Source organism: Poecilia mexicana, unplaced genomic scaffold, assembly GCF_051168715.1.
Source record: "Poecilia mexicana isolate PSO_F unplaced genomic scaffold, ASM5116871v1 scaffold_4, whole genome shotgun sequence".
Classification (NCBI taxonomy): domain Eukaryota; kingdom Metazoa; phylum Chordata; class Actinopteri; order Cyprinodontiformes; family Poeciliidae; genus Poecilia; species Poecilia mexicana.
The window spans coordinates 22479817-22498784 of NW_028263373.1; the positions used below are offsets into that span (position 1 = coordinate 22479817).

An 18968-nucleotide genomic window follows, 5' to 3' on the forward strand; every position below is an offset into this window, starting at 1 on the left:
GCCTATCCAGAAACCATCTAAAGGGAAATTTATTTTTAAAAATAAACTGATGGTTTCATTTACGTTTTATATAAAAAATGGCATGTTGAAAATTATTTATAACCTTTTCAATAACCAATAGTTAAATCTCTGTAGCTGTGGGATCACAGCTACGAAACTCTTACACATAATTGCTGACCAGGTTTCCATAAATATTTTGACGATTCCTTTGTGGTGATTAGCCCCAAGTGTGTGAGGTGGGAAGCCCTCTTTGCCATCACCCTAATTATTACATCACTCCACACATTCTCAGATTCAGAACCCAGAAGAAACATGTTGATAAAATTAAAGTCTTACTTTAAACGTGTCAGGGGTATGAAAAATTTTGAGCTTCATTACTGTTCATAGTTTTGTTCATGTGTGTGGATTTATATGTCGGTAGAAATTAAGTCATGTATGGTATGCACATGTATAAATGTGATTAAAATAAAATGTGTGAAGCAAACAGGGAATAAAAAAAAGGAAGTCAAGAGAACGGGTTGGATGAAACAATAGTTTAGCTTCCTCCTGCTCCTTTTGGATATGTTCTTTTTAAATGAATAACTATAATAATAATAAGAAAAATCAGTAATTTAATTCTCAAAGTTCATTTCAGAAGATCACGGCTTCCTTTGGCACCCCTTAATAATTACTCTCTCAATAGATTTAGCCTTTCCTTTGCAAAACGGAACCGCTACCAGCTTACTAGTATTTGTAATAGTCAATAAATGTGAAATATTATGTGTGAAACTGTGAGAAAAGGCCGTTATGGGGCGGGCACTTGTGGAGCTGGGGTAGGGGTCCCGTCTGAAAGGGAGCGGCTAATTCAGGACAACTGTGAACTCTGAACCTGCTAAAAGCACGGCCACTGGTCAGCCGGGCCGCCTAACCAAGTCCACATGCGCTCACAGCCTGCGCTGCCATAATTACACGGATCTCTAAAGGTTTGTTTAAATCAACATCAGAGGCGCTTTGTTTTCCATCACAGTTGGACCTAAAGCACAGACACGTTTTGCCTGTAGCCTTTACCTTTTAATTCATGTCGTGCTGCATATATTCTTAGAAAGTGACGCCGAGGGTTTGCGAGTGAGGATCGCTGCGACTCCCTAGGTCTCAGGGCCCGGGCTTCACTCTGAATAAACTGGAGTGTTAAGTAGCCGCTGTTACAGTGAGAACTGGAGAGAAATAAAAAGCGGTTTTTAATAGCTAAGAAACGACGCGGAGACAGAGAAGCGCTCGGCATTAATTAGGAAATCAGGCCCCAGTTCAGTAAACAGCACAATGCCTGTAACATCTCCTTGTGTGGAAACACTAACATCAAATGCCATGTGGCATGTCCTCATCACTAACAAGCTAACTAACAAGAGACCTGGAATTCCACTCAATTAGTACCTGCTCGCTTTGTTATTAATCTACTAGCCTCTGTGAATAGATGAGAGGAGACAGGAGGGAGAAAAAAAAAACTTGTATGGGAATAAAAAAACAACAACAATTTGTTCCGATAAATATATTAATGCCAGCAAAGTTTCTGTTTCAGGTGCTGTAATTTGACATGATATGCGAGCTATGTTCTGTCATTAGTCAAGAAAAATTGGTGAGCAGGGGATCAAAGCGAAAAAGGCACTGAGCCTGCCACTTAATTTATCACACGGCAAAAAAGACAAAGGCTTTTCTCTCTGCTTCTGTCGCTTTTCAAAAGCCTCCACTCTTTTTATGACAAACTCAGTTTGCAATTTAATTTAGGGCTTCAGTCCCCAGGTGCAGAGAAGCGAGCAGGCAGGAAGTGAGAAGACGGTACTGCAGCCAGACAGGCACACAGGCAGAGAAGTATGAGAAAGCAAACAGCGGGTGCAAGAGACGTCCAGGTTGGCGGGAAGTACTGCGAGAGAGACACGTAGGCAGACAGGTGCCATGAAACCCGAGCAGCCGGGGAAGCAATAAGGCAGGCAGGCAGGCAGGATTGAAAGTCGGCAGAAAATGTTATAAAGTGGAGAAAAGAACTCACGAGGTAAAGAGACGTTCGTACGCGCTAGCAGTCAATGTTGGCAGAGCAGTGCTAAATCAGGAGAACCAGAGAAGTGTGGGAGTGTGAGCAGGTCTGGGGTCTGATGGGCAGTGGGTTGAATTATGTAGTGCTGCTGGGGGAAGGAGTCCAGTAGGCAGTGGAACCTGAGCGTATGCTGTTAGCAGCGTGGGTAATAGTGCATCCACCGCCTCAGCTGGGATCCCAGCGCCTCACAGAGGAGCTTTAATACACACACTGTGAAGACCAACTAAACAAACAGATTCCTGCTTGCACCAAGACAGGGGAGGCGAGCGCATGTGTTGTTTCCTCGTGGCTGTGGATGTGTGTGTAAAAGTGTGAGTGACCCTGACGCCACGGCGATGCTTCCTGTAGCACTGACCAGCGTCAGCGCTCCATTAATTAAAGAGACGATGCGCTGGCAGGTGGCTTCACTGCCCACACTGGTAATTGGACCCTTTCTACCCACTCTCTCCCCCCCTACAAAATCACCCATCTCTGCCTTTTCTTTTCTTTCCTCTGCCTCGTTCCCTCCCCCCATCTCTCAGAAACGTGCCAGTGGGCAGGCAGCAACGCAAGACTTTGTGAAATAATGATTAGAATGGATGAAGATGAAGGGAAGGGAGTTTCACATTTTCCCACATGCCTCTGATGGTCGGGGAATGCTGTTTGCCTTCAAGCGTCATACGACGCGACGGGAGTTTACTTTAGACAGCCACAATCTGAGAAGCCAGAGCTGCAGTCATTAATGATGTGGGGAGGGGACAGAGCTGTACTTTGACAAGTTTCTGGATGTGGGTGTGCGCGCACATGTGGGCAGAGATGTGAGAGCGGGATTACGTCGGAAGGAGAGAGGGAAAATAACCTTGATGTGCTGCATGTGGAATGACACAATAAAAGGCTGAGATGCTGGAGACGGTTGTGTGTTTCTCACCATGTCGCTGGGTAGGTTGTGCAGGTCATCAAACGGGGTCTCCAGGGTGTTCGTGTCCACATTCAGAATGACCACATCCTCCAGTGATCGACTGCGTACCCTCTGAAAGACAAAATGTGCAGTGTGATCTACAGCAGCTGTGGACAGAGTGAAAACTTCACAACATATCGAGTTTGGAAAAACGCAGCAACTGGAACTGCGTGTGTCTGTCTTATTCTGTCTGCATGCAAAACTCGACTTAATGAGGAATGATTCTGTGATCACCTGAAACAAACAGCAAAGGGAAAGATGGGAGGGAGAACGTCCCGAGGCACATGAAAGCTGGGATGGAAAATGCAGATTATTGCAACAAATCAGGTGTTTTCTGGCAAAAAAAAATAATTCTCCAAGTTAAATCGTGAAACATTGTGTTATAAAGTTATTATTTTATGAACTTGTTTATTGTTGTTTCATGTTATGAAAGAAGCATTCCTCAAATTATGACGATCTGTAATTTTAAGTAAAAATAAATACTTAAAATTGCCACATTTGGGGGCTAATTTTGGATAAAGCTTGTCAGCAATTTATAGAACAAAAATGTTTTAATAACACATCAAAAAATAGAAAAAAATCAGAAACTAGAACTTTTAAAGTGGTCTTCATTTTAGCATAACTAATAATAGATAATAATTTATAAGTTATCTTCTATAACAATAAATATTTTTGTCTAAAATGTCCAAAGCTCTTCTTAAACGGCATAATTCTACATTAACATATAAGGCCTGCTTGATGCTTTTATGTATTACAGAGATCAACCAAATCACAACTAAGCATTCACATTTAATATAAAATAACAGAAGTAAATTCATCATAAATTTCCAAAAGATAATTTAATTTGTCAAAAGGAAAAATAGCCATCGATCCCCCACTGTTGGTGAATAAACTACATGAGATTGCCCATATTTTATGTTCACTGCTTCAGCTACACCAGTTCCTTAAACAGAACCTGTAGGCTAATAGATCAGAAAGAGCAACACATCATGTCCTGATCCAGTTACGTTCAAAAGCAGATGAGACATTTTTAGTCTGAAAAGGGTTAAAACACCATGTCTGAGGTTTAGTAGGAGTCAATGTCGAGAACGAGTTGGAAGGTCAAAATTACACTTTGACCTATCCAATATATGCAAACAAAGATCTTGAGGACTGAAAAGAAAATGATCTGTGATGTGTGTTGCATCCTGGGAAAAAAAACTAACTTCAGAAAAGAGCATTATGCCCCCAGTGAAACATGGTGGTGTTAGTTTGGTTTTGCATTGCTGGATGACAAAACTAAGATTTCTGCTCTGGTTTTTGAAAGAGAATGTTTCTCTCCATCAGCCGGTCACCTTAAAGTCAAGTGTGATGAGGTTATGCAACAGGACAATGATCCAAAATATGCCAGCATAAATATCCCTGAAAGAATAAAAGTGCACAGGTGTAGATGGTGACTTCAAACAGGCTGTTCCTGCTGAAAAAGTGGCTGAATTAAAAGACTTCTGCAAAGAAGAGGAGGCCACAAGACTCATCCCCAGTTATCACACCTGTTTGTCAGGTTTGGGTGACAGTGACTCTGTTTTAGTTATTCAAATTTGAAACCTGCATTTTGTTTATGTTCAAATATGTTTGATGATCTGAAATATTGAAGAAAAAGGAAAGAAATAAAATCTTTAAAGGGGAAATAATCTTCTTTTTTTAAGACAACTTTCACCCAAATTAAGTTATAAACTGAATTTCACTGAACTTTACTGAATTAGAATTGGAATGCATGTAATTGTGTTTGAATTTATTTAAATTATTTGACTGTTTTGGGTTATATTAATTATACATATTCTGGACATAAATCAGACTAAATTAAGAATCAGAATCAGTTTTATTGGCCAAGGTTTTGTGCACAAATTTGTTTTCTATTTCAAGCACTACAGTTAAAGTCTCACACGTCTTGATAATTAACAATAAAAAATTGCGAAAGGAGAACAAAATTAAAGTAGACCACCTATGCTATAACACACACATGGGAAATGAAGAATGGGGCTGAGAGGAAACATTTGGACTCTAAGCGCGCGTTCCACAGAACCAGAAACATCATGCATCAACAACAACCCAGCGATGCTGTGCTGTGCCGAGCGCATCCTGATGGCGACAAATTCAACAATTATTTCAGTGTGGTGCAGGAAGGATATGGGCAGGTGTGGTGTGTGTGCGTGTGTGTGTGTGTGCGTGTGTGTGAGTGGGATGGGAGGCAGCATAGTGTGTGAATTTCTAGTTTGTCACTTTTGTGACAGCCTGTGCAGCGGAGGCTCACATGCTGATCTGGACTAATTATGTAGTGGCGGAAAGAAGGTCTGTCACGGATGCAGAGTGTGATAAATACTGCCACTGCCGCAACTGTCATACAACTATCACACACACACACACACGCATGCGCGCAAACACACGTGTGCATAACATTATAGGCAATTACACACGCACGCACACGCCTGGAAACTAACACTCGCACACGAGTGCAAAAATGTGTGCGCTCTTGCGTCATGCGTTCACATGAAACAGCCGCACTGATGACGGCCTGCTCCCCAGCCAACACAGGGTTTAACAATGAAGAAGAAAAGCTCTTTGTTTGCAGATGCTTTTTCTGCCTTTCTGTCTCTGCCTTCTGTACTTCTGGTTCAGAAGCCAAGGCACACACAAGCAGTAGACAGAGCAGAAACAGACAAAAAAGAAAAAAAAAAGAAAAAGATGTGAAAGTGTAAAAAGTTGGGATTTTTAAAAGTAGCATTGTTTAATTCATGATGAATTAACTCTTAAATATTCGACACAAACTCAGAATTGAGTCGTCATTTGTTTCCGACACCGAAGTTCAACAAAACATATGGATTAGCAATGAATAATCAAAATCAGCTTACACATTTCAACCCCCGTTTTCAAAACGCAGGACGTTCATGGAGCATCTTGATGTTTTTGCATTAACATTTGCAGCATATGCATGCATAAACTGATCTGATAACATACCTCAAGCAGACTATAGTGAACTCCCACGAAGTATGGCATCGGAGCACTGAGGATGTAGAAGGTACAAGACATCTGTTAGTGGTGTATGCAGACGCAACGTTTATTTGGAAAATAGCATCTACCTTTCAGTCATTTTATACACATTTAAATAACTAAAGATTGAAGTGTCTTCACTGTATGGATTCATAAATAAGAGACACACCGATCTGGATTTTTCCAGGCACATACCGATTTCCTGTTTTCTTTTACATTTGACCAAGTCCGATTTTTCTTGCTAAGGACAATAATATATAAAAGATAAAAACAGAATATACTGCAGGTTCTTTGATAGAGGTAGCAGATTTTAATGCAACAAAAAAGGGGAGAATAGATTAATCCTATTTATACTTCAAAGGATATAATTAACATTTTCTAACTACATGCTGGTTAATGTTTTTGTAGATAAAAACTGTTCAATTTTAATTAAAAAGAAAACAATAATCAGATTCTATAGTATATTATTGAGTCAGTCTTTATCTTGTGTGATTGATTAGTGCACTTTTATACATACTTGTGAGAAAAACATGTCTGATAATCCAGACTGAATATAAGACATAAAAAATGATGATTTATGTTAAGCCAATACTTAACACAGAACAAAATACTAAACGTGACCTGAAAAATAATCTGAAGTGCAGATTCTTTTCTATATCAGGATGTCATAACATGATAATGTCGCAGGCAGCAACAAGCCTTTTCATATCCAAGGCCCTCAGAACAGAGGAGTTATTTTTATGGAATCCAGATGCAATAAATGCCGTTTCCCTTTTCCTGCCTCTACAGAAAAGTACACACTGCTGTCACTAATGTGTGAATAGAAAATAGTTTAAGAACGTAGACCGCAATTAAAGTTGATCAGGCAACTTGAATCTCCTCAGAGACAGCTGGTAAATGACTGATCGTATACCAAGAAGTATTTCTGAGATTCTCTTTTTTATGTTTTAACTCAAAAAATTGACAGTATCACTAAATGTGATTATACTTATCTTAAAGATCCTCTGAAATCTAAAGCACAGTGATTGGCTTATGAAGTAATTAAGGGATAAGGCCCTGAAATAGATCTCAGAGTTGCTGTTCAGGTTCAATCTTTTCATTTAGTGTTTTTAGGATCAGAACAAAAAGAAAAGAAGTAACGCTCAGAAAATGGTATTTTTGTTAAAGTTGATTAAAAAAAACAACATTCAGTTTCTTAGAATATTAGACCAATAAAAATGTATTTTTAAGACAACAGTGACTTGACAGGTATGTGCAAGACAGTCGCTGCTGCCCTTCACTAAAAAGATCAGCCTCAAGAGAGCTGCATCCCAATATACTAATGGGCAATTAGAAGAAAAAATATGGTGGAAAAAAAGAGTACAACACAGCTAAATGTAGCTTTGAGAGGACTTAGCAAAGCCCAATCGATAATTTGGTGGATTCAGATTTGAAGACAAGGACTACATGATGAGTTATTTAAGATCAATGTGAAGTTTCCACAATGATGATTTTTCTGAGCCATGATCGTAGGCCTGTGTTGGTCCACTGTGTCTACCCAAACCCAAAGGCGGAGCAGCGATCCATCAGCACATTTTCAAGCTCGTCATGGTTACCACTGTCCATTTTCTAGCAGGTTTTGGCACCTGCAAGAACGGTCAAAAGCACCAATATCTGGTTTCGTAACTATGGGAACTTTCGGTTTGACTGGCCACCAAAGCTAATCTGACCTAATTAACAAGAGGAAGATGAGACACCAAACCCAACAGTGTATAAGAGCTGAAGTCAAGCAAAAGGAGCCCAAACCATAAATATGCACATGCACTGTACAGAACATGAAGATATTTTTCAGGTTGAAACATTTTTATAGGTTGCATAAATAATATTCCTATTCTGTAAGAAACACAATCTGGGTTTTTTTATTAACTGTAATATTCAAAACTAGTAGATTGGAATATGTTACTCTGTGTGTAAAAGATATAAGTTATGCATGAGTTAAAATTTTTGAATTAGATTACATAAATACATTTTTAATAATATTTTAACTCGCTGGGTGGCACTTGGTTGTTTGTTTCTTAGCACTGGAAACAACTCCCTGAAAACACACGATTTTCAACAAACTGTTGGCTTTTTCAGGTCAGCACATTTCTAAAAAGCCTTTTGCATTTCGCAGTTTCTTGTTTACTTTCACCATTATTACTTAAACTTCGTCTTTCATTGTAATTTTTCATTTTTCTCTTTAAACCGCTTACCTGTGTAAGAATATCATGAAAAAGTTTCCTTGTTTGAAAAAAAGACAAGAAGAAGAGGCCTTTTGGATGTTCCTACAGTCCTTTACTTTAGCATGTTTCTGGTCAGAGTGATTTATAAACCAAAGCTCATAATCACTTTAAAGTGACAGAATAAAAATAAATAGGCAGGCCTGTCGTGTTTATTGGATGCCCAGCGTTGACTTACAGAATTTCAGATGTAATGTAGAGGAACACAGAACATCTAATGTAATTTAGTTATCGCATCAGGGAATGGAGGACACCCCGTCATTTAATAAGGTAACGATGAGCCTTTGCAGAGTGATGGAAATCACATTTCCCTGTCAGTGAAGAATAGTTTCGCTGAGATGATCCGTCCCTCCTGGAAACGCTCCGCACCATAAAAGCAATCCCATTCAACCATGCTGACGTCAACACATGTACGCTACGTCTGCACTGATAAAAAGTTGACCTGAAAGCATGCAGATTTTGTAGACGCTACTTCTGCTCTCCGTTCAGTTTCAATCAAGTCCAATCAGATTTGTTGGATTTGTGTTGGAAGGGAGGTAATGAACCCCTGAGAGAGTTCGGACCATGATGAGAGCGTGCTGCTAAGAGCTGCCATGAAATATAGAGTAAGGTGATCTGGTCCGTTCATTATGTGCGGAGCCGTGCTGGAGAAGGCGTCCGCGCAAGAACACAAAGACTGAGTGGGAGAGCGTGTGAACATGTGTGGCAAGGCTTTAACACGGAGATCTTAGTGGCTAAAACCGATGCATAACTGTTGCACATGACGCAGTGTGTGTGGCTATACGTCTGCGTGCCGAGGTCCAGCATCAGACGCGGACAGCAAAGAGGAGAGGGTGGAAAAAGAAAGACAAAAAAAACAATAGCAGCAGAAACATTTTCTTTAAGTTGATAATGATTGTGTTTGTGCTTTAGAGGTTGTCAGGCTTACCAGCAGTAGTCCAGCAGATGCGGAGGCAGAACCGGGATGAAGATGTGCTGCCAGTACATCGGAAAGAGCAAAGCTGCTGCACCGTGGACGCATGCAGTTAACTACACAGAGAAAGACAGGAGGGGACGCCGTCAGCCCAACTTTACATACAGACAAGTGTCTTCTTACTGTTACAACACAACAGAAACACAGCAACTATTACTAACAAAATCTAGTTTAATAAAACATGCTTTTATTTCAGAGATTAACATTTTCATTTCAATACATAATGATGTCATTGACTGCTTTAATCTGTCGTTCAGAATGGGGAACGACACAAACACATTTCAAGCATTTTCTTCCTGTGAACCTTGATGATTTCAGCTTTCAGCGAATGAAATCCCCAAATTCAGTTATAAAATAAAATACACATTTTACAGACAGAAATATCAGCTAAAAAGGGAAAAAAAAGTGTGTTGATCTGCTGTGCTTTATGGAGTTAATACTTTATCTGGGCTCTTTTAGCATGAATTACTGCATCAATGAGGCATGTGGACTTGCTGATTTGCTAAGGAAGATCAAGCTGCTGTTTTCCCCTCCTACAGACTGGGAGCTTTGATTTCCAAATTAAATACAAAATTTACTTTCATCTGAAAAGACAAATTCTTGTTTTTTTTTTCTCCTTAGCCCAATTCAGCACATTTCCTGGATATGTCTGTGTTTTTGCTCTTGAAACACTGACTCAATCTGCGCTTCAGATCTTACGATTCTCCTCCGAACTCTTGGATGGGCTTGGCATTAGAGTCCTCTCAAGGCTGTGATCGCCAGTTTTTTCTGCCAGTTTTTCCTTCCACTTAACTTTACTTTTTAATTAATTTAATTTTTTATTTTATTTAACATAATATCTCACTGAGAATTAAAAAAAAAATTCTAAGGGAAACCTTAGAAAAATGTTGCCAGTATGACATAAAATTGATTTGCTCTTTGGAATCAGTGACTTTCATTCACAACAATTGTTTGAGCCACATCTGTTAAAAATAAAACTGATAGATATTGCTATGCAAAATGAATCCATATAATATAAATCTTTTACTTTTTGAAATTACTGGCAGAATTTAATTGTTGATGATATTATAACTTACTAAGAGGTGCCTGTAATTATGCTAGTCATTGAAAAATTGAGATGATAAATAAAAGCTAAACAAACAGGCTGGATGTTTCCTTGACCCTGATGAAAGAGACGACAGAGGAGGAAAGAGATCGGTATAAAGTGGGGAAAATATTTTGACCTAATGTAAGGCAACATTTGTTTTAATTAAAGTGTTGTGCTCTGTATTGATTTTTTGTCAAAAAAAATCTATTTTTCTATTAAAAATGAGAAAACCATGAAGTCAGAGTATTTCTATTGAAGAGGGGTTTTGTGCTGTGACCTGGACGAAAAAAGACAACAAAAGAAAGGCAAAAACATCCCTGACAGCAGCCATAAAAATCTGAGAAAAACTGAGAAATGACTGGGGAAAAAATGGAATAATTAACCTCGTTTTTAACAAATAATGAGCCGCAATCATGTAAGGATGACACTGCTTTTCAAAGAGCCTTTTTACATTGTCAAACCAATATTACACTCAGAATTAAAGTCATCGTCTCCCATTGTCTTAAAGCAAGCGGCCCCCTCCTTTCCTGACATGACATGTCACAAAAACTCAGCAATAGTAATGACCTGCAGCACACACACACTCACACACATACACAGAGAGACGCAGCAGGAGACAGAGGCGTTAGCTCATCCCCCAGATTAAAATAACATGATTAAATATGGAAAGAGAACAGAGGTCTGAGGGGCTCCTGCGGGACTTCATTAGGGCAAATTGCCAAAGAATGAAACATGAGTTAGCCAAGAGAGACTGCGGGCTAGGCCAATACCGCCGGGACCCCCGCAGCAGCAGCCGCCGTTATACCGCGGCAGCTTCACAGCCAAAGTGTGAAGCGGACACACACTATCACACACGCACAGCTACCAGGAGACCCCCCCTGCTCGCTGACACGCAGAGTGTCACAATTGACCGGCCAAAAGCCGGAGAGCGCGGTGGCTGAAAACAACCGCAGCCGGAGGAAGAGATGAAGAAAAAGACGAGGAGGGTGTGGGGGGCGTCCAAATACACCCTCTGATGAAGCTCAGGCATCTAAGAAAAAAAAAGAAGCATTCATGTGTTTGTGCGTCCAGCCCCCCCCCACCCCCCATCCCTCCTCCGTTTGTTTTAACTGCATTCATTTTTCATATCAGCCGGCAAACAAAAAGCAATGATTTTCTTTCTTATTGTCTTTCACACACAGAGTCCCACAATACTTAAGACTTAATCAACATTTAATTGGTGTCTTGCTCTGTGTATCTGCATATGCATATTCCTGCTTCCTGCTGTCTGAAAATGAAACAACAATGCCACACTCCTGTCAGGATTAATTTCTTGGCAAACACTTTGTTTTTCTTTTTCTTTTTGTTAATTCTGAAAATAAATCAATGCGATGAATATTAATAAGCTGAACTGAGTGCGCTCGGCGAAAAGAAGGGCTATCAAAACTATCACACCCTTCTTCCGTCTAGTAAGGGGCCATTAAATCGTGATGAAGAGGGGTCACCGATCTGCCTGCGGACCTACGCTGAGACACACACACACGCACGCTGAGTGAGGAGCCAACAGGCGGGTGTATTCCTCCTCTGGGAGTGCGAGACAAGCCCCAGCCATTCGCTGGTACCAGGAGGTAATGGCACAGAACACCTCGCTAACCAACTCCAATTATCTCCACCAGGCCTCAAGGTGAGCCCCCCAACTGGCATGATTTACTCTCAGGTTGAAAGTGAAAACAAGTCTCTCTCTCTCTCTCTCTCTCTCTCTCTCGCGCGCGCTCCGGCTCAGGCTGGGTGGCTGGGCTCGGGGGAGCTGGCTGGGAAAGGGAGTCCGAAACTTGGATTATGATTTATAACGCAAATCTAGATTGCGCTCCTCTTTTACTTGTTATCTACAAAGCGATGGAGGCAACAGTGTGCTTCCTTAGATAAAGGAAGTTGGAAGGAACTCCACAGGAATAGTTCACATATTTGCTTCTCAAAACTCTTAGATTAATACAAATCCCTGTGTCCTTGTCCAGGTTTTAGAACAAATGAGGCAAAAAGTAAAACGGGAGATAAATTGAAAAGAAAAAAAAAAAATAATAACCCCCCATTTTTTCTTCATTTAGAGGAGAGCTTCACATGAGAGTGGGTCATGAGAGGCTAAGGCTGATAAAATATTTGCCAGGCTGATAAATAATAGATGAGTGGAGCCAAATGGCTTACACGCTCCACAAAAGACCTGGGTGCTTAATATTCCATTCAATGGAGAATCACAGATACAGTCCCCAAGAACAAATACAGGATTAGGTGCTGGGTCCAGTCCTCAGGGACCAGGGCTCTGCCCGGTAATGAGGGGCTGCCTGCCTCTTATGCTGTGTGTGTGTGTGTAGATGTGTGTGTGTGTGTGTTGCCCCCTCCGCTGAGAGAAGCTAACCGATTATACAGCGACAGCCTGCTTCAAAAAGCAGTCAAGGTCTTTGGTTCTGCCCTGAGAGCTTTTTAGTGTGCTGTGGCTTAGGCGGAAAGTGGCCAAACGAACGGCGGTTTCTGCAGACCCATTCAGTGAGACTAAAGGACGGACGGGGGGCTAAGGGGGGCAGACGGAGGGACGGAAAGACAGAACAGAGAGGGAGGAGGGGAAAGTTGGTGAAGAAAGAAGGAGTAAAGAAGGACAAGATGAATGCAAACTTTGAAACCGGAAGCCAAGCTAAAACTGAGAATTCAGACACCAGTTGGTCAACTTCCAACTGTAAGGTAACATTCACACAACAGGCAAATGCAGCCCAAATCAGGATGTTTTTTCTTTTGCCCAAATGTGACCCATATTCAGCTTTTTCACCGCAGTCTGACCGGCCCAATTCTGAACTTTTCACCCCAAAAAATTCCAATCTGTGCCATTTCCATATGTGGGATCAATTAGGACACATATCCCATTGTTTCAAAGTGTCTTCAGTCTGAACAGTGATGGTGCATTTTATCCGACTTTCATGTCATTGATGTAAACAATGTATGAAAATTATGATTAACAACTTGGAAAAGAAGCCTGTCACTGAAGCACATCACTCCACTCTTACTACACACCCAAACAAACTTCTCTACAAAAGTTGCAGTCAATGCTGCAGAAAAATCCGTTGTTTTTTTTATTTGTGTTATGATCTTGTAACGATACTTTCGGCTTTCTTTGTTGAATAAACTCTAAAATCAATCCACAGACGGCGTATTACTTCCGTAAAGAACGCGCTGCTGTGTGGCGTCATCGTTGTTCTTCTGCACATGTGGGTCGGTTTGGGGTCATAAATCTTTCACACAGAAGTCTCACTGTGGTCGGGTTTAATTAACGACATGAACGACTGAAATTGAGCATGAAGACCTGCTGTGTAAGTCCAGTCTAATTTCGTACTTGATGCAAAGCAGCAAACAGCTCAGTGTCTCATAAAGTTTTGCTTCCATAAGTTATTAGAAACTTTACTCATCATTGTTTTAAATCATCACAATGTCCCCAACACCTGACGTGATCTTAAACATCTCAGCCACTAAAATTCACATTGTATTTGGAGATTAGGCACAATGAGCCTCCAGCCAACTGATTAAATGTATCTTTTTGCAGGCTGAGGTTGAATTCATGACACTTCAAATATAATAAAAAAAACTAATTCCGCATCCGAGCAGTCTTTTGGGCCTGTGAAGTTTCACACATTAAAACTGCGATGACAACTGTGATTCAAGGTATTGTGCAGCTCTAACACACAAAAAAACTACTTAATATTCACTTACAGCAATGAAGACAAGTGTAAATTACATAAAAACAAATAGAAAAATTTCTGCACAGTTATCGGCGATCTTGGCTGCAATCAAATGTCTTTCCAATTTTCAGCAGCTCTCGTTTTCTTCTTTGTTACTGAATGTAGTTCATGTTTCAGGGGGGAAAAAATCTATACTATTTTACATCCAAACACTTACATAAACAAAAGGGCAAAAGGTTAAGTGAATCTGCATGTGTAGCAATTAATTGTTACTGATGCCTTGCTCAACTATTCATACTATTCAATTTGTTTCCATTTTGTCACGTCCCAAACACAAACCTCAGTGTGTTCTATTGTGATTTCATAAATAGATAAATCTGAAGTGAAGTGTACTAGTAAAATGGAAATGAAATGATACAACTGTTTTTTAAAATAAAAATCTGATAAATGTTCATATGTATTCAGCCACCCTGAGTCAACGCTTTGCTGCTGTTAGAGCTACATGTTTTGTGGGATATGTCTCCCCCAGCTTTGCACATCTATAACTTTTATTTATTTATTTTACAATACAGCGCAAGCTCAGTCAGCTTGGATGGAGAGCATCTGTGAATGTCAATTTCCCATCCTTACCCCAGATCCTCATTTGGATTCAGGTCTGGACTTTGGTTGTGCCATTCTAACACATCAATATGCTTTGATGCAAACTGCAGCTCTGGCTGTAGGCTTATGGTTGTTCTGGAAGGTGAACCTTCACCTCAGTCTCAAACTTTGCATATAAGAGATTTATTTCCAGGATTTCTGTTTCTCTGTCCTGGCTAACGAAAAGGATCACCACAGCATGGCACTGCCACCATCATGTTCCACTATGGGATTGTGAAACCTGAATTTGGCAATTGACAATGGAAGAAGTCGACCAAGTTTGAGTTTCTACTCACAGATTTGCAAGTAGGTCAGAAAGCGACATGACCAGAACAACTTCTTCATCTACATGTCTTGTGGCTAACTGCACACAGGATTTCTTCTTGCAACGCTTCTATAAAGACCACAGCTGTAAAGGAAAGAAAGTTGTCCCATTAAGAGATTTTCCCAACTGAGCTGTGAATCTCTGCAGCTCCTCCAGACTCACCCTGGGCATCTTAGCTGCTTCTTTAAATAATGTGTTATTTATCCTACTTTTCAGTTTAGGTGGACAGCTATTGTCTTAGATTTACAGCTGTATTATACTTTTTCCATTTTTGAAAAAAGTATGGTAAGTGGGGAAAGTTGAGTTACTCAAGGCTGGGAATATTGTTTCATAAGATATCTCTGCTTTAAGATTATCCATGAATCCAAATTCAAAACCATCTATTTTTCTCGTCTTGCTTTCTTTTTTTTATCTCTCTCAGAGAGTTTGACATGAAATATATTTCTGCATAAAGAGCCTGAAAACGAGGAAGGAATAGCAATAAAAAATAAGATTCTAGTTATTTTAAATCTTGATCTCCAGGCTGAGATCCAGAAAATCACTGGTCACCGACTCCCTTAGTTTTGTGGTTTCATATTTTAAATTACTGTCTAGATTCAAACAACTCAAGGCATCCAAAATATAATTTGCATCACAATTTAAATATTTTTTGATGTAAATAACTCCTGACTGTGGTACAGATGGACATTGTGTCTACTGTTTTTCTGTATCCTTGTGTTGATCATTTTTTTTTGTTCTAATAATAATAAAAATAAATAAAAGAAAATAGAATAAAATTTTCCATAACAGTGTTTGGTCATTATTGCTGTCGACGGACAATGTGGCCTACACCAAACAACTAGATTTGCACCAAGATTCAACTACACACATACAGACTGATAATTTATTGAGGAGCATCAGCGTAAAGGAGGTTCAAAATTTCAAGTCACACTGATGAGTTTTACGTTTCCCTTCACAATTATGCATAATTAAGTGTTATTTTATGTTGCTCTGTGAGGAAATCCTAAAATATATACACTGATCTCATGCAGCTCACATATCAGCAAACGCATTCAAAACACATCGTTATTCTTTACTGGATGCTGAAGGAACATAAAATCGCTGAATCTCATTCACGTATTTTGGGATAAACAATAAAGCGGACTTAAAAGCTATAAAATATACTCTGCTTTTCCGTCCTGAAATGTCTTACTGGACTTGTTCGACTGTAAAGAAACAGATTGCGGAAGAAACCGGCTGCTGCTCCAGGCGGTGTAATTTAATTTGACAGGAGGAACGGTATCAACATAGCTGCTCTTGACCTTCTCACACCAGCTTTAAACGCTCATTTCTCCTCAACTAGCCTTTTACTTCCAACTCTATCCCCACACATTTGCCAAACTCAGTCCTGCAGTGCCTTGCAAAAATATTTATGCGAACTGAAGGTTTTCACATTTCATCACATTACCATTACAAAGCTCCATGCATTCTGTTGGGCTTTATTGTGAAGTCAAAAGAAAATAATAGATGTTTTTTAAAATTTTCTGCAACTAAAAATCTGACAATTGTATGCACTTATTTTCATCCCCGTTTACTCTGATGCACCTAAATGCAGAATCTTTATCAGGGAAAGATTGAAGAGGACAACTATGTAGGGAAAAAATCTGTCAGCAGGACAACATGCATTCACAAATCTGGCTTTGGTGGCAGCAATGCTGAATTGTTGAGAAATTCAAAAGAGGTCATACAGGGTAAACAGCAGATGAGGAAGAAAGTGCAAAACAATGTCTGAAGAAAAACTAAAACTAAATGACCCCTAGCAAATGCCCACTGTGAAACACTGTGGTGACAACGTTAGCTGGTCAAAGTTGATGGTAAGATGGTAAATAAGGGACAATCTTGGAAATAAAACCATTAAAAGCGGCTAAACCCAGAACTAAAGTGGAATAGTTAAGATTGAAGCATATTTATGTGATCGAATGGCCTAATCATTATCTGTGGGAAAACAACAAAACAGATTTGAAAAAAAAGAAAAAACAGGCCATACAGCTGCCCAGGTTCTTGGTATCATTTACAGTTTTCTCTTCTTCCTCGTTTATCCTGTTACTTTATCGCTGTGTTGGCCCTTCCCTCTCTTCTCCTATGCACTAAGTCACCAATTATGCATGCTCTGCTTTCCACCGTGTTGACAAACGTTGATGTCAAGCCTCGTAAGGGCACATACACGGGTATGTTGCACTGGGAGAGAAGTAGAGGGCATGCAGGGCGGCGCATGTAGCCGCTAACACCAGGCCTCCCACACAGGAAGACAGAAGGCATGAGGGGCAAACACCTGCAAGAGCAAATAGGGGAGACTGTGGTAAGATGAGCCATTTTTCATACTTAGGATCACTACACAACGACAACTTTGGTTTGGTCGATAACTTGTATATCTACATATATTTCACGATGTTGTGCATCCCTTCAAACAATCAGAAACATAACAGTTTTGATAATATAGCATGTTAAAAAGTTGTTTCGTAGCTCAGCTTACCCCTGTATGGGATAAGTTGAACTGTATTTCCTAAAACACACACACGCGCACACACACACACGCACGCACACGCACACACACACGCACGCGCACACACACGCGCACACACACGCGCACACACCATAATCCTCTTCATGGTAGCGGCTCAACTTAACCAAAACTACAATTTTGACTTTATTTGTGCCCACAGCTAAAATGCTACACTTTTATCTTTGGTTTATGACCTCATGTTATAGCTCATACATAGCACAACTGATGCATAAAACAAATTTTTAAATATCTGTTATAGTCAAAATATAATTCTTAGGAAACTTATGATAGACTAAATTCACTTTCAAGAGTGAAAAATGTTTTTTTAAAGGGGCGGTGTTATGTTAAATTTACTTTTTTGAGCTTCACATCATATAATTGTGTTATTCTTTCATCAAACACATGCCTGTAGTGTTACTTTGACTCTTTCATTCATGTTTGAGAAATCCTTGAATCTCCAATGGCAACCATTTAGCTGTGCAAAACACCTGGGTGAACCGAGGGCCGCCTTCGAGACGCATCTCATCACTTACTCCTCAAAAAGCAGCTCTCCCATATAACTCTCCCCACTCAGCTCCTTCAGACTAGCCAACAGCAATTAGCAAACACCTGGTGGGACTGGGCCTCCACTGAACTCATATAAAGTACTTCTCAGTGCTTGTTAAAAAGTTAATAGAGGAGCGACGCTGTGATGACTTTCTGAAAGCGGAGTTTCAGAAGGAGCAGAGTTTTTAAAGAGACAGGTTCAATTTCAAGCTATTATATTACAAAGTCAAATTTCTTTCAAGTCATATTTGATATATCCATCTATAATTTTTATAAAAACTGAAGGTAACAGTTACTTTATAGTGATGCCTGGAAAACACATAGTCTAACCACTTTACCCATGAGGTTCTTACCTTCACACACTTGAATAAATGATGCCTTCCTCCTAACTATTTGGTCACATGATCAGTGCTTTTTACCGTTTCCTAGCAACAATGGGAGGCTCAGTGTACCCCAGTATCCCCTGCTCAAGGAAAAACACATGCACATTTACAGTCCCACCAACAACGCACAGGACACACGAGGAAGGGGAAGTTTATCGAGGACAAGCAGAGGAAGGTACTGAGGGAGGGGGATACAGGGGGAGGATGTTCCAATGTTCTGCAGTTGCCCAACAACTGAAGGACACATTAGGACTCCCAGGAAGAGGAAGGCGATGTCAGAAAGAAAGAGGTGTAGCGAGAGAGTGAGAGACAGATGGACAGAAAATAATATGTCACAGGGAAAGTATAACTAACACAGCGAGAGCTGGGAGAGGCAAAGAGAAGTCAGCGAGAGAGAGAAGAGGAACAACAGAGGAAAAAAGCTGGAAACCAGGAGACAGCTGGCACTCTAGGGCACGGTGGATGGATAGCTCCTTGTTAGC

The 18968-nt window shown here is 40.1% G+C and overlaps 1 protein-coding gene across 2 annotated transcripts in view; it reads right to left on the reverse strand.

Moving 5' to 3' along the window:
• The window catches only part of dennd1b (DENN/MADD domain containing 1B), a 138473-nt gene that overhangs the window by 48283 nt on the left and 71222 nt on the right, over positions 1–18968 (reverse strand). For both annotated transcript variants that reach the window (XM_014999583.2, XM_014999582.2), the window contains 3 exons: positions 9219–9319; positions 6000–6045; positions 2976–3077 (listed from right to left, as the gene is read on the reverse strand). In XM_014999583.2, the coding sequence (XP_014855069.2) occupies positions 2976–3077; positions 6000–6045; positions 9219–9319 (249 nt within the window). The remainder of the gene's footprint in view (positions 1–2975; positions 3078–5999; positions 6046–9218; positions 9320–18968) is intronic.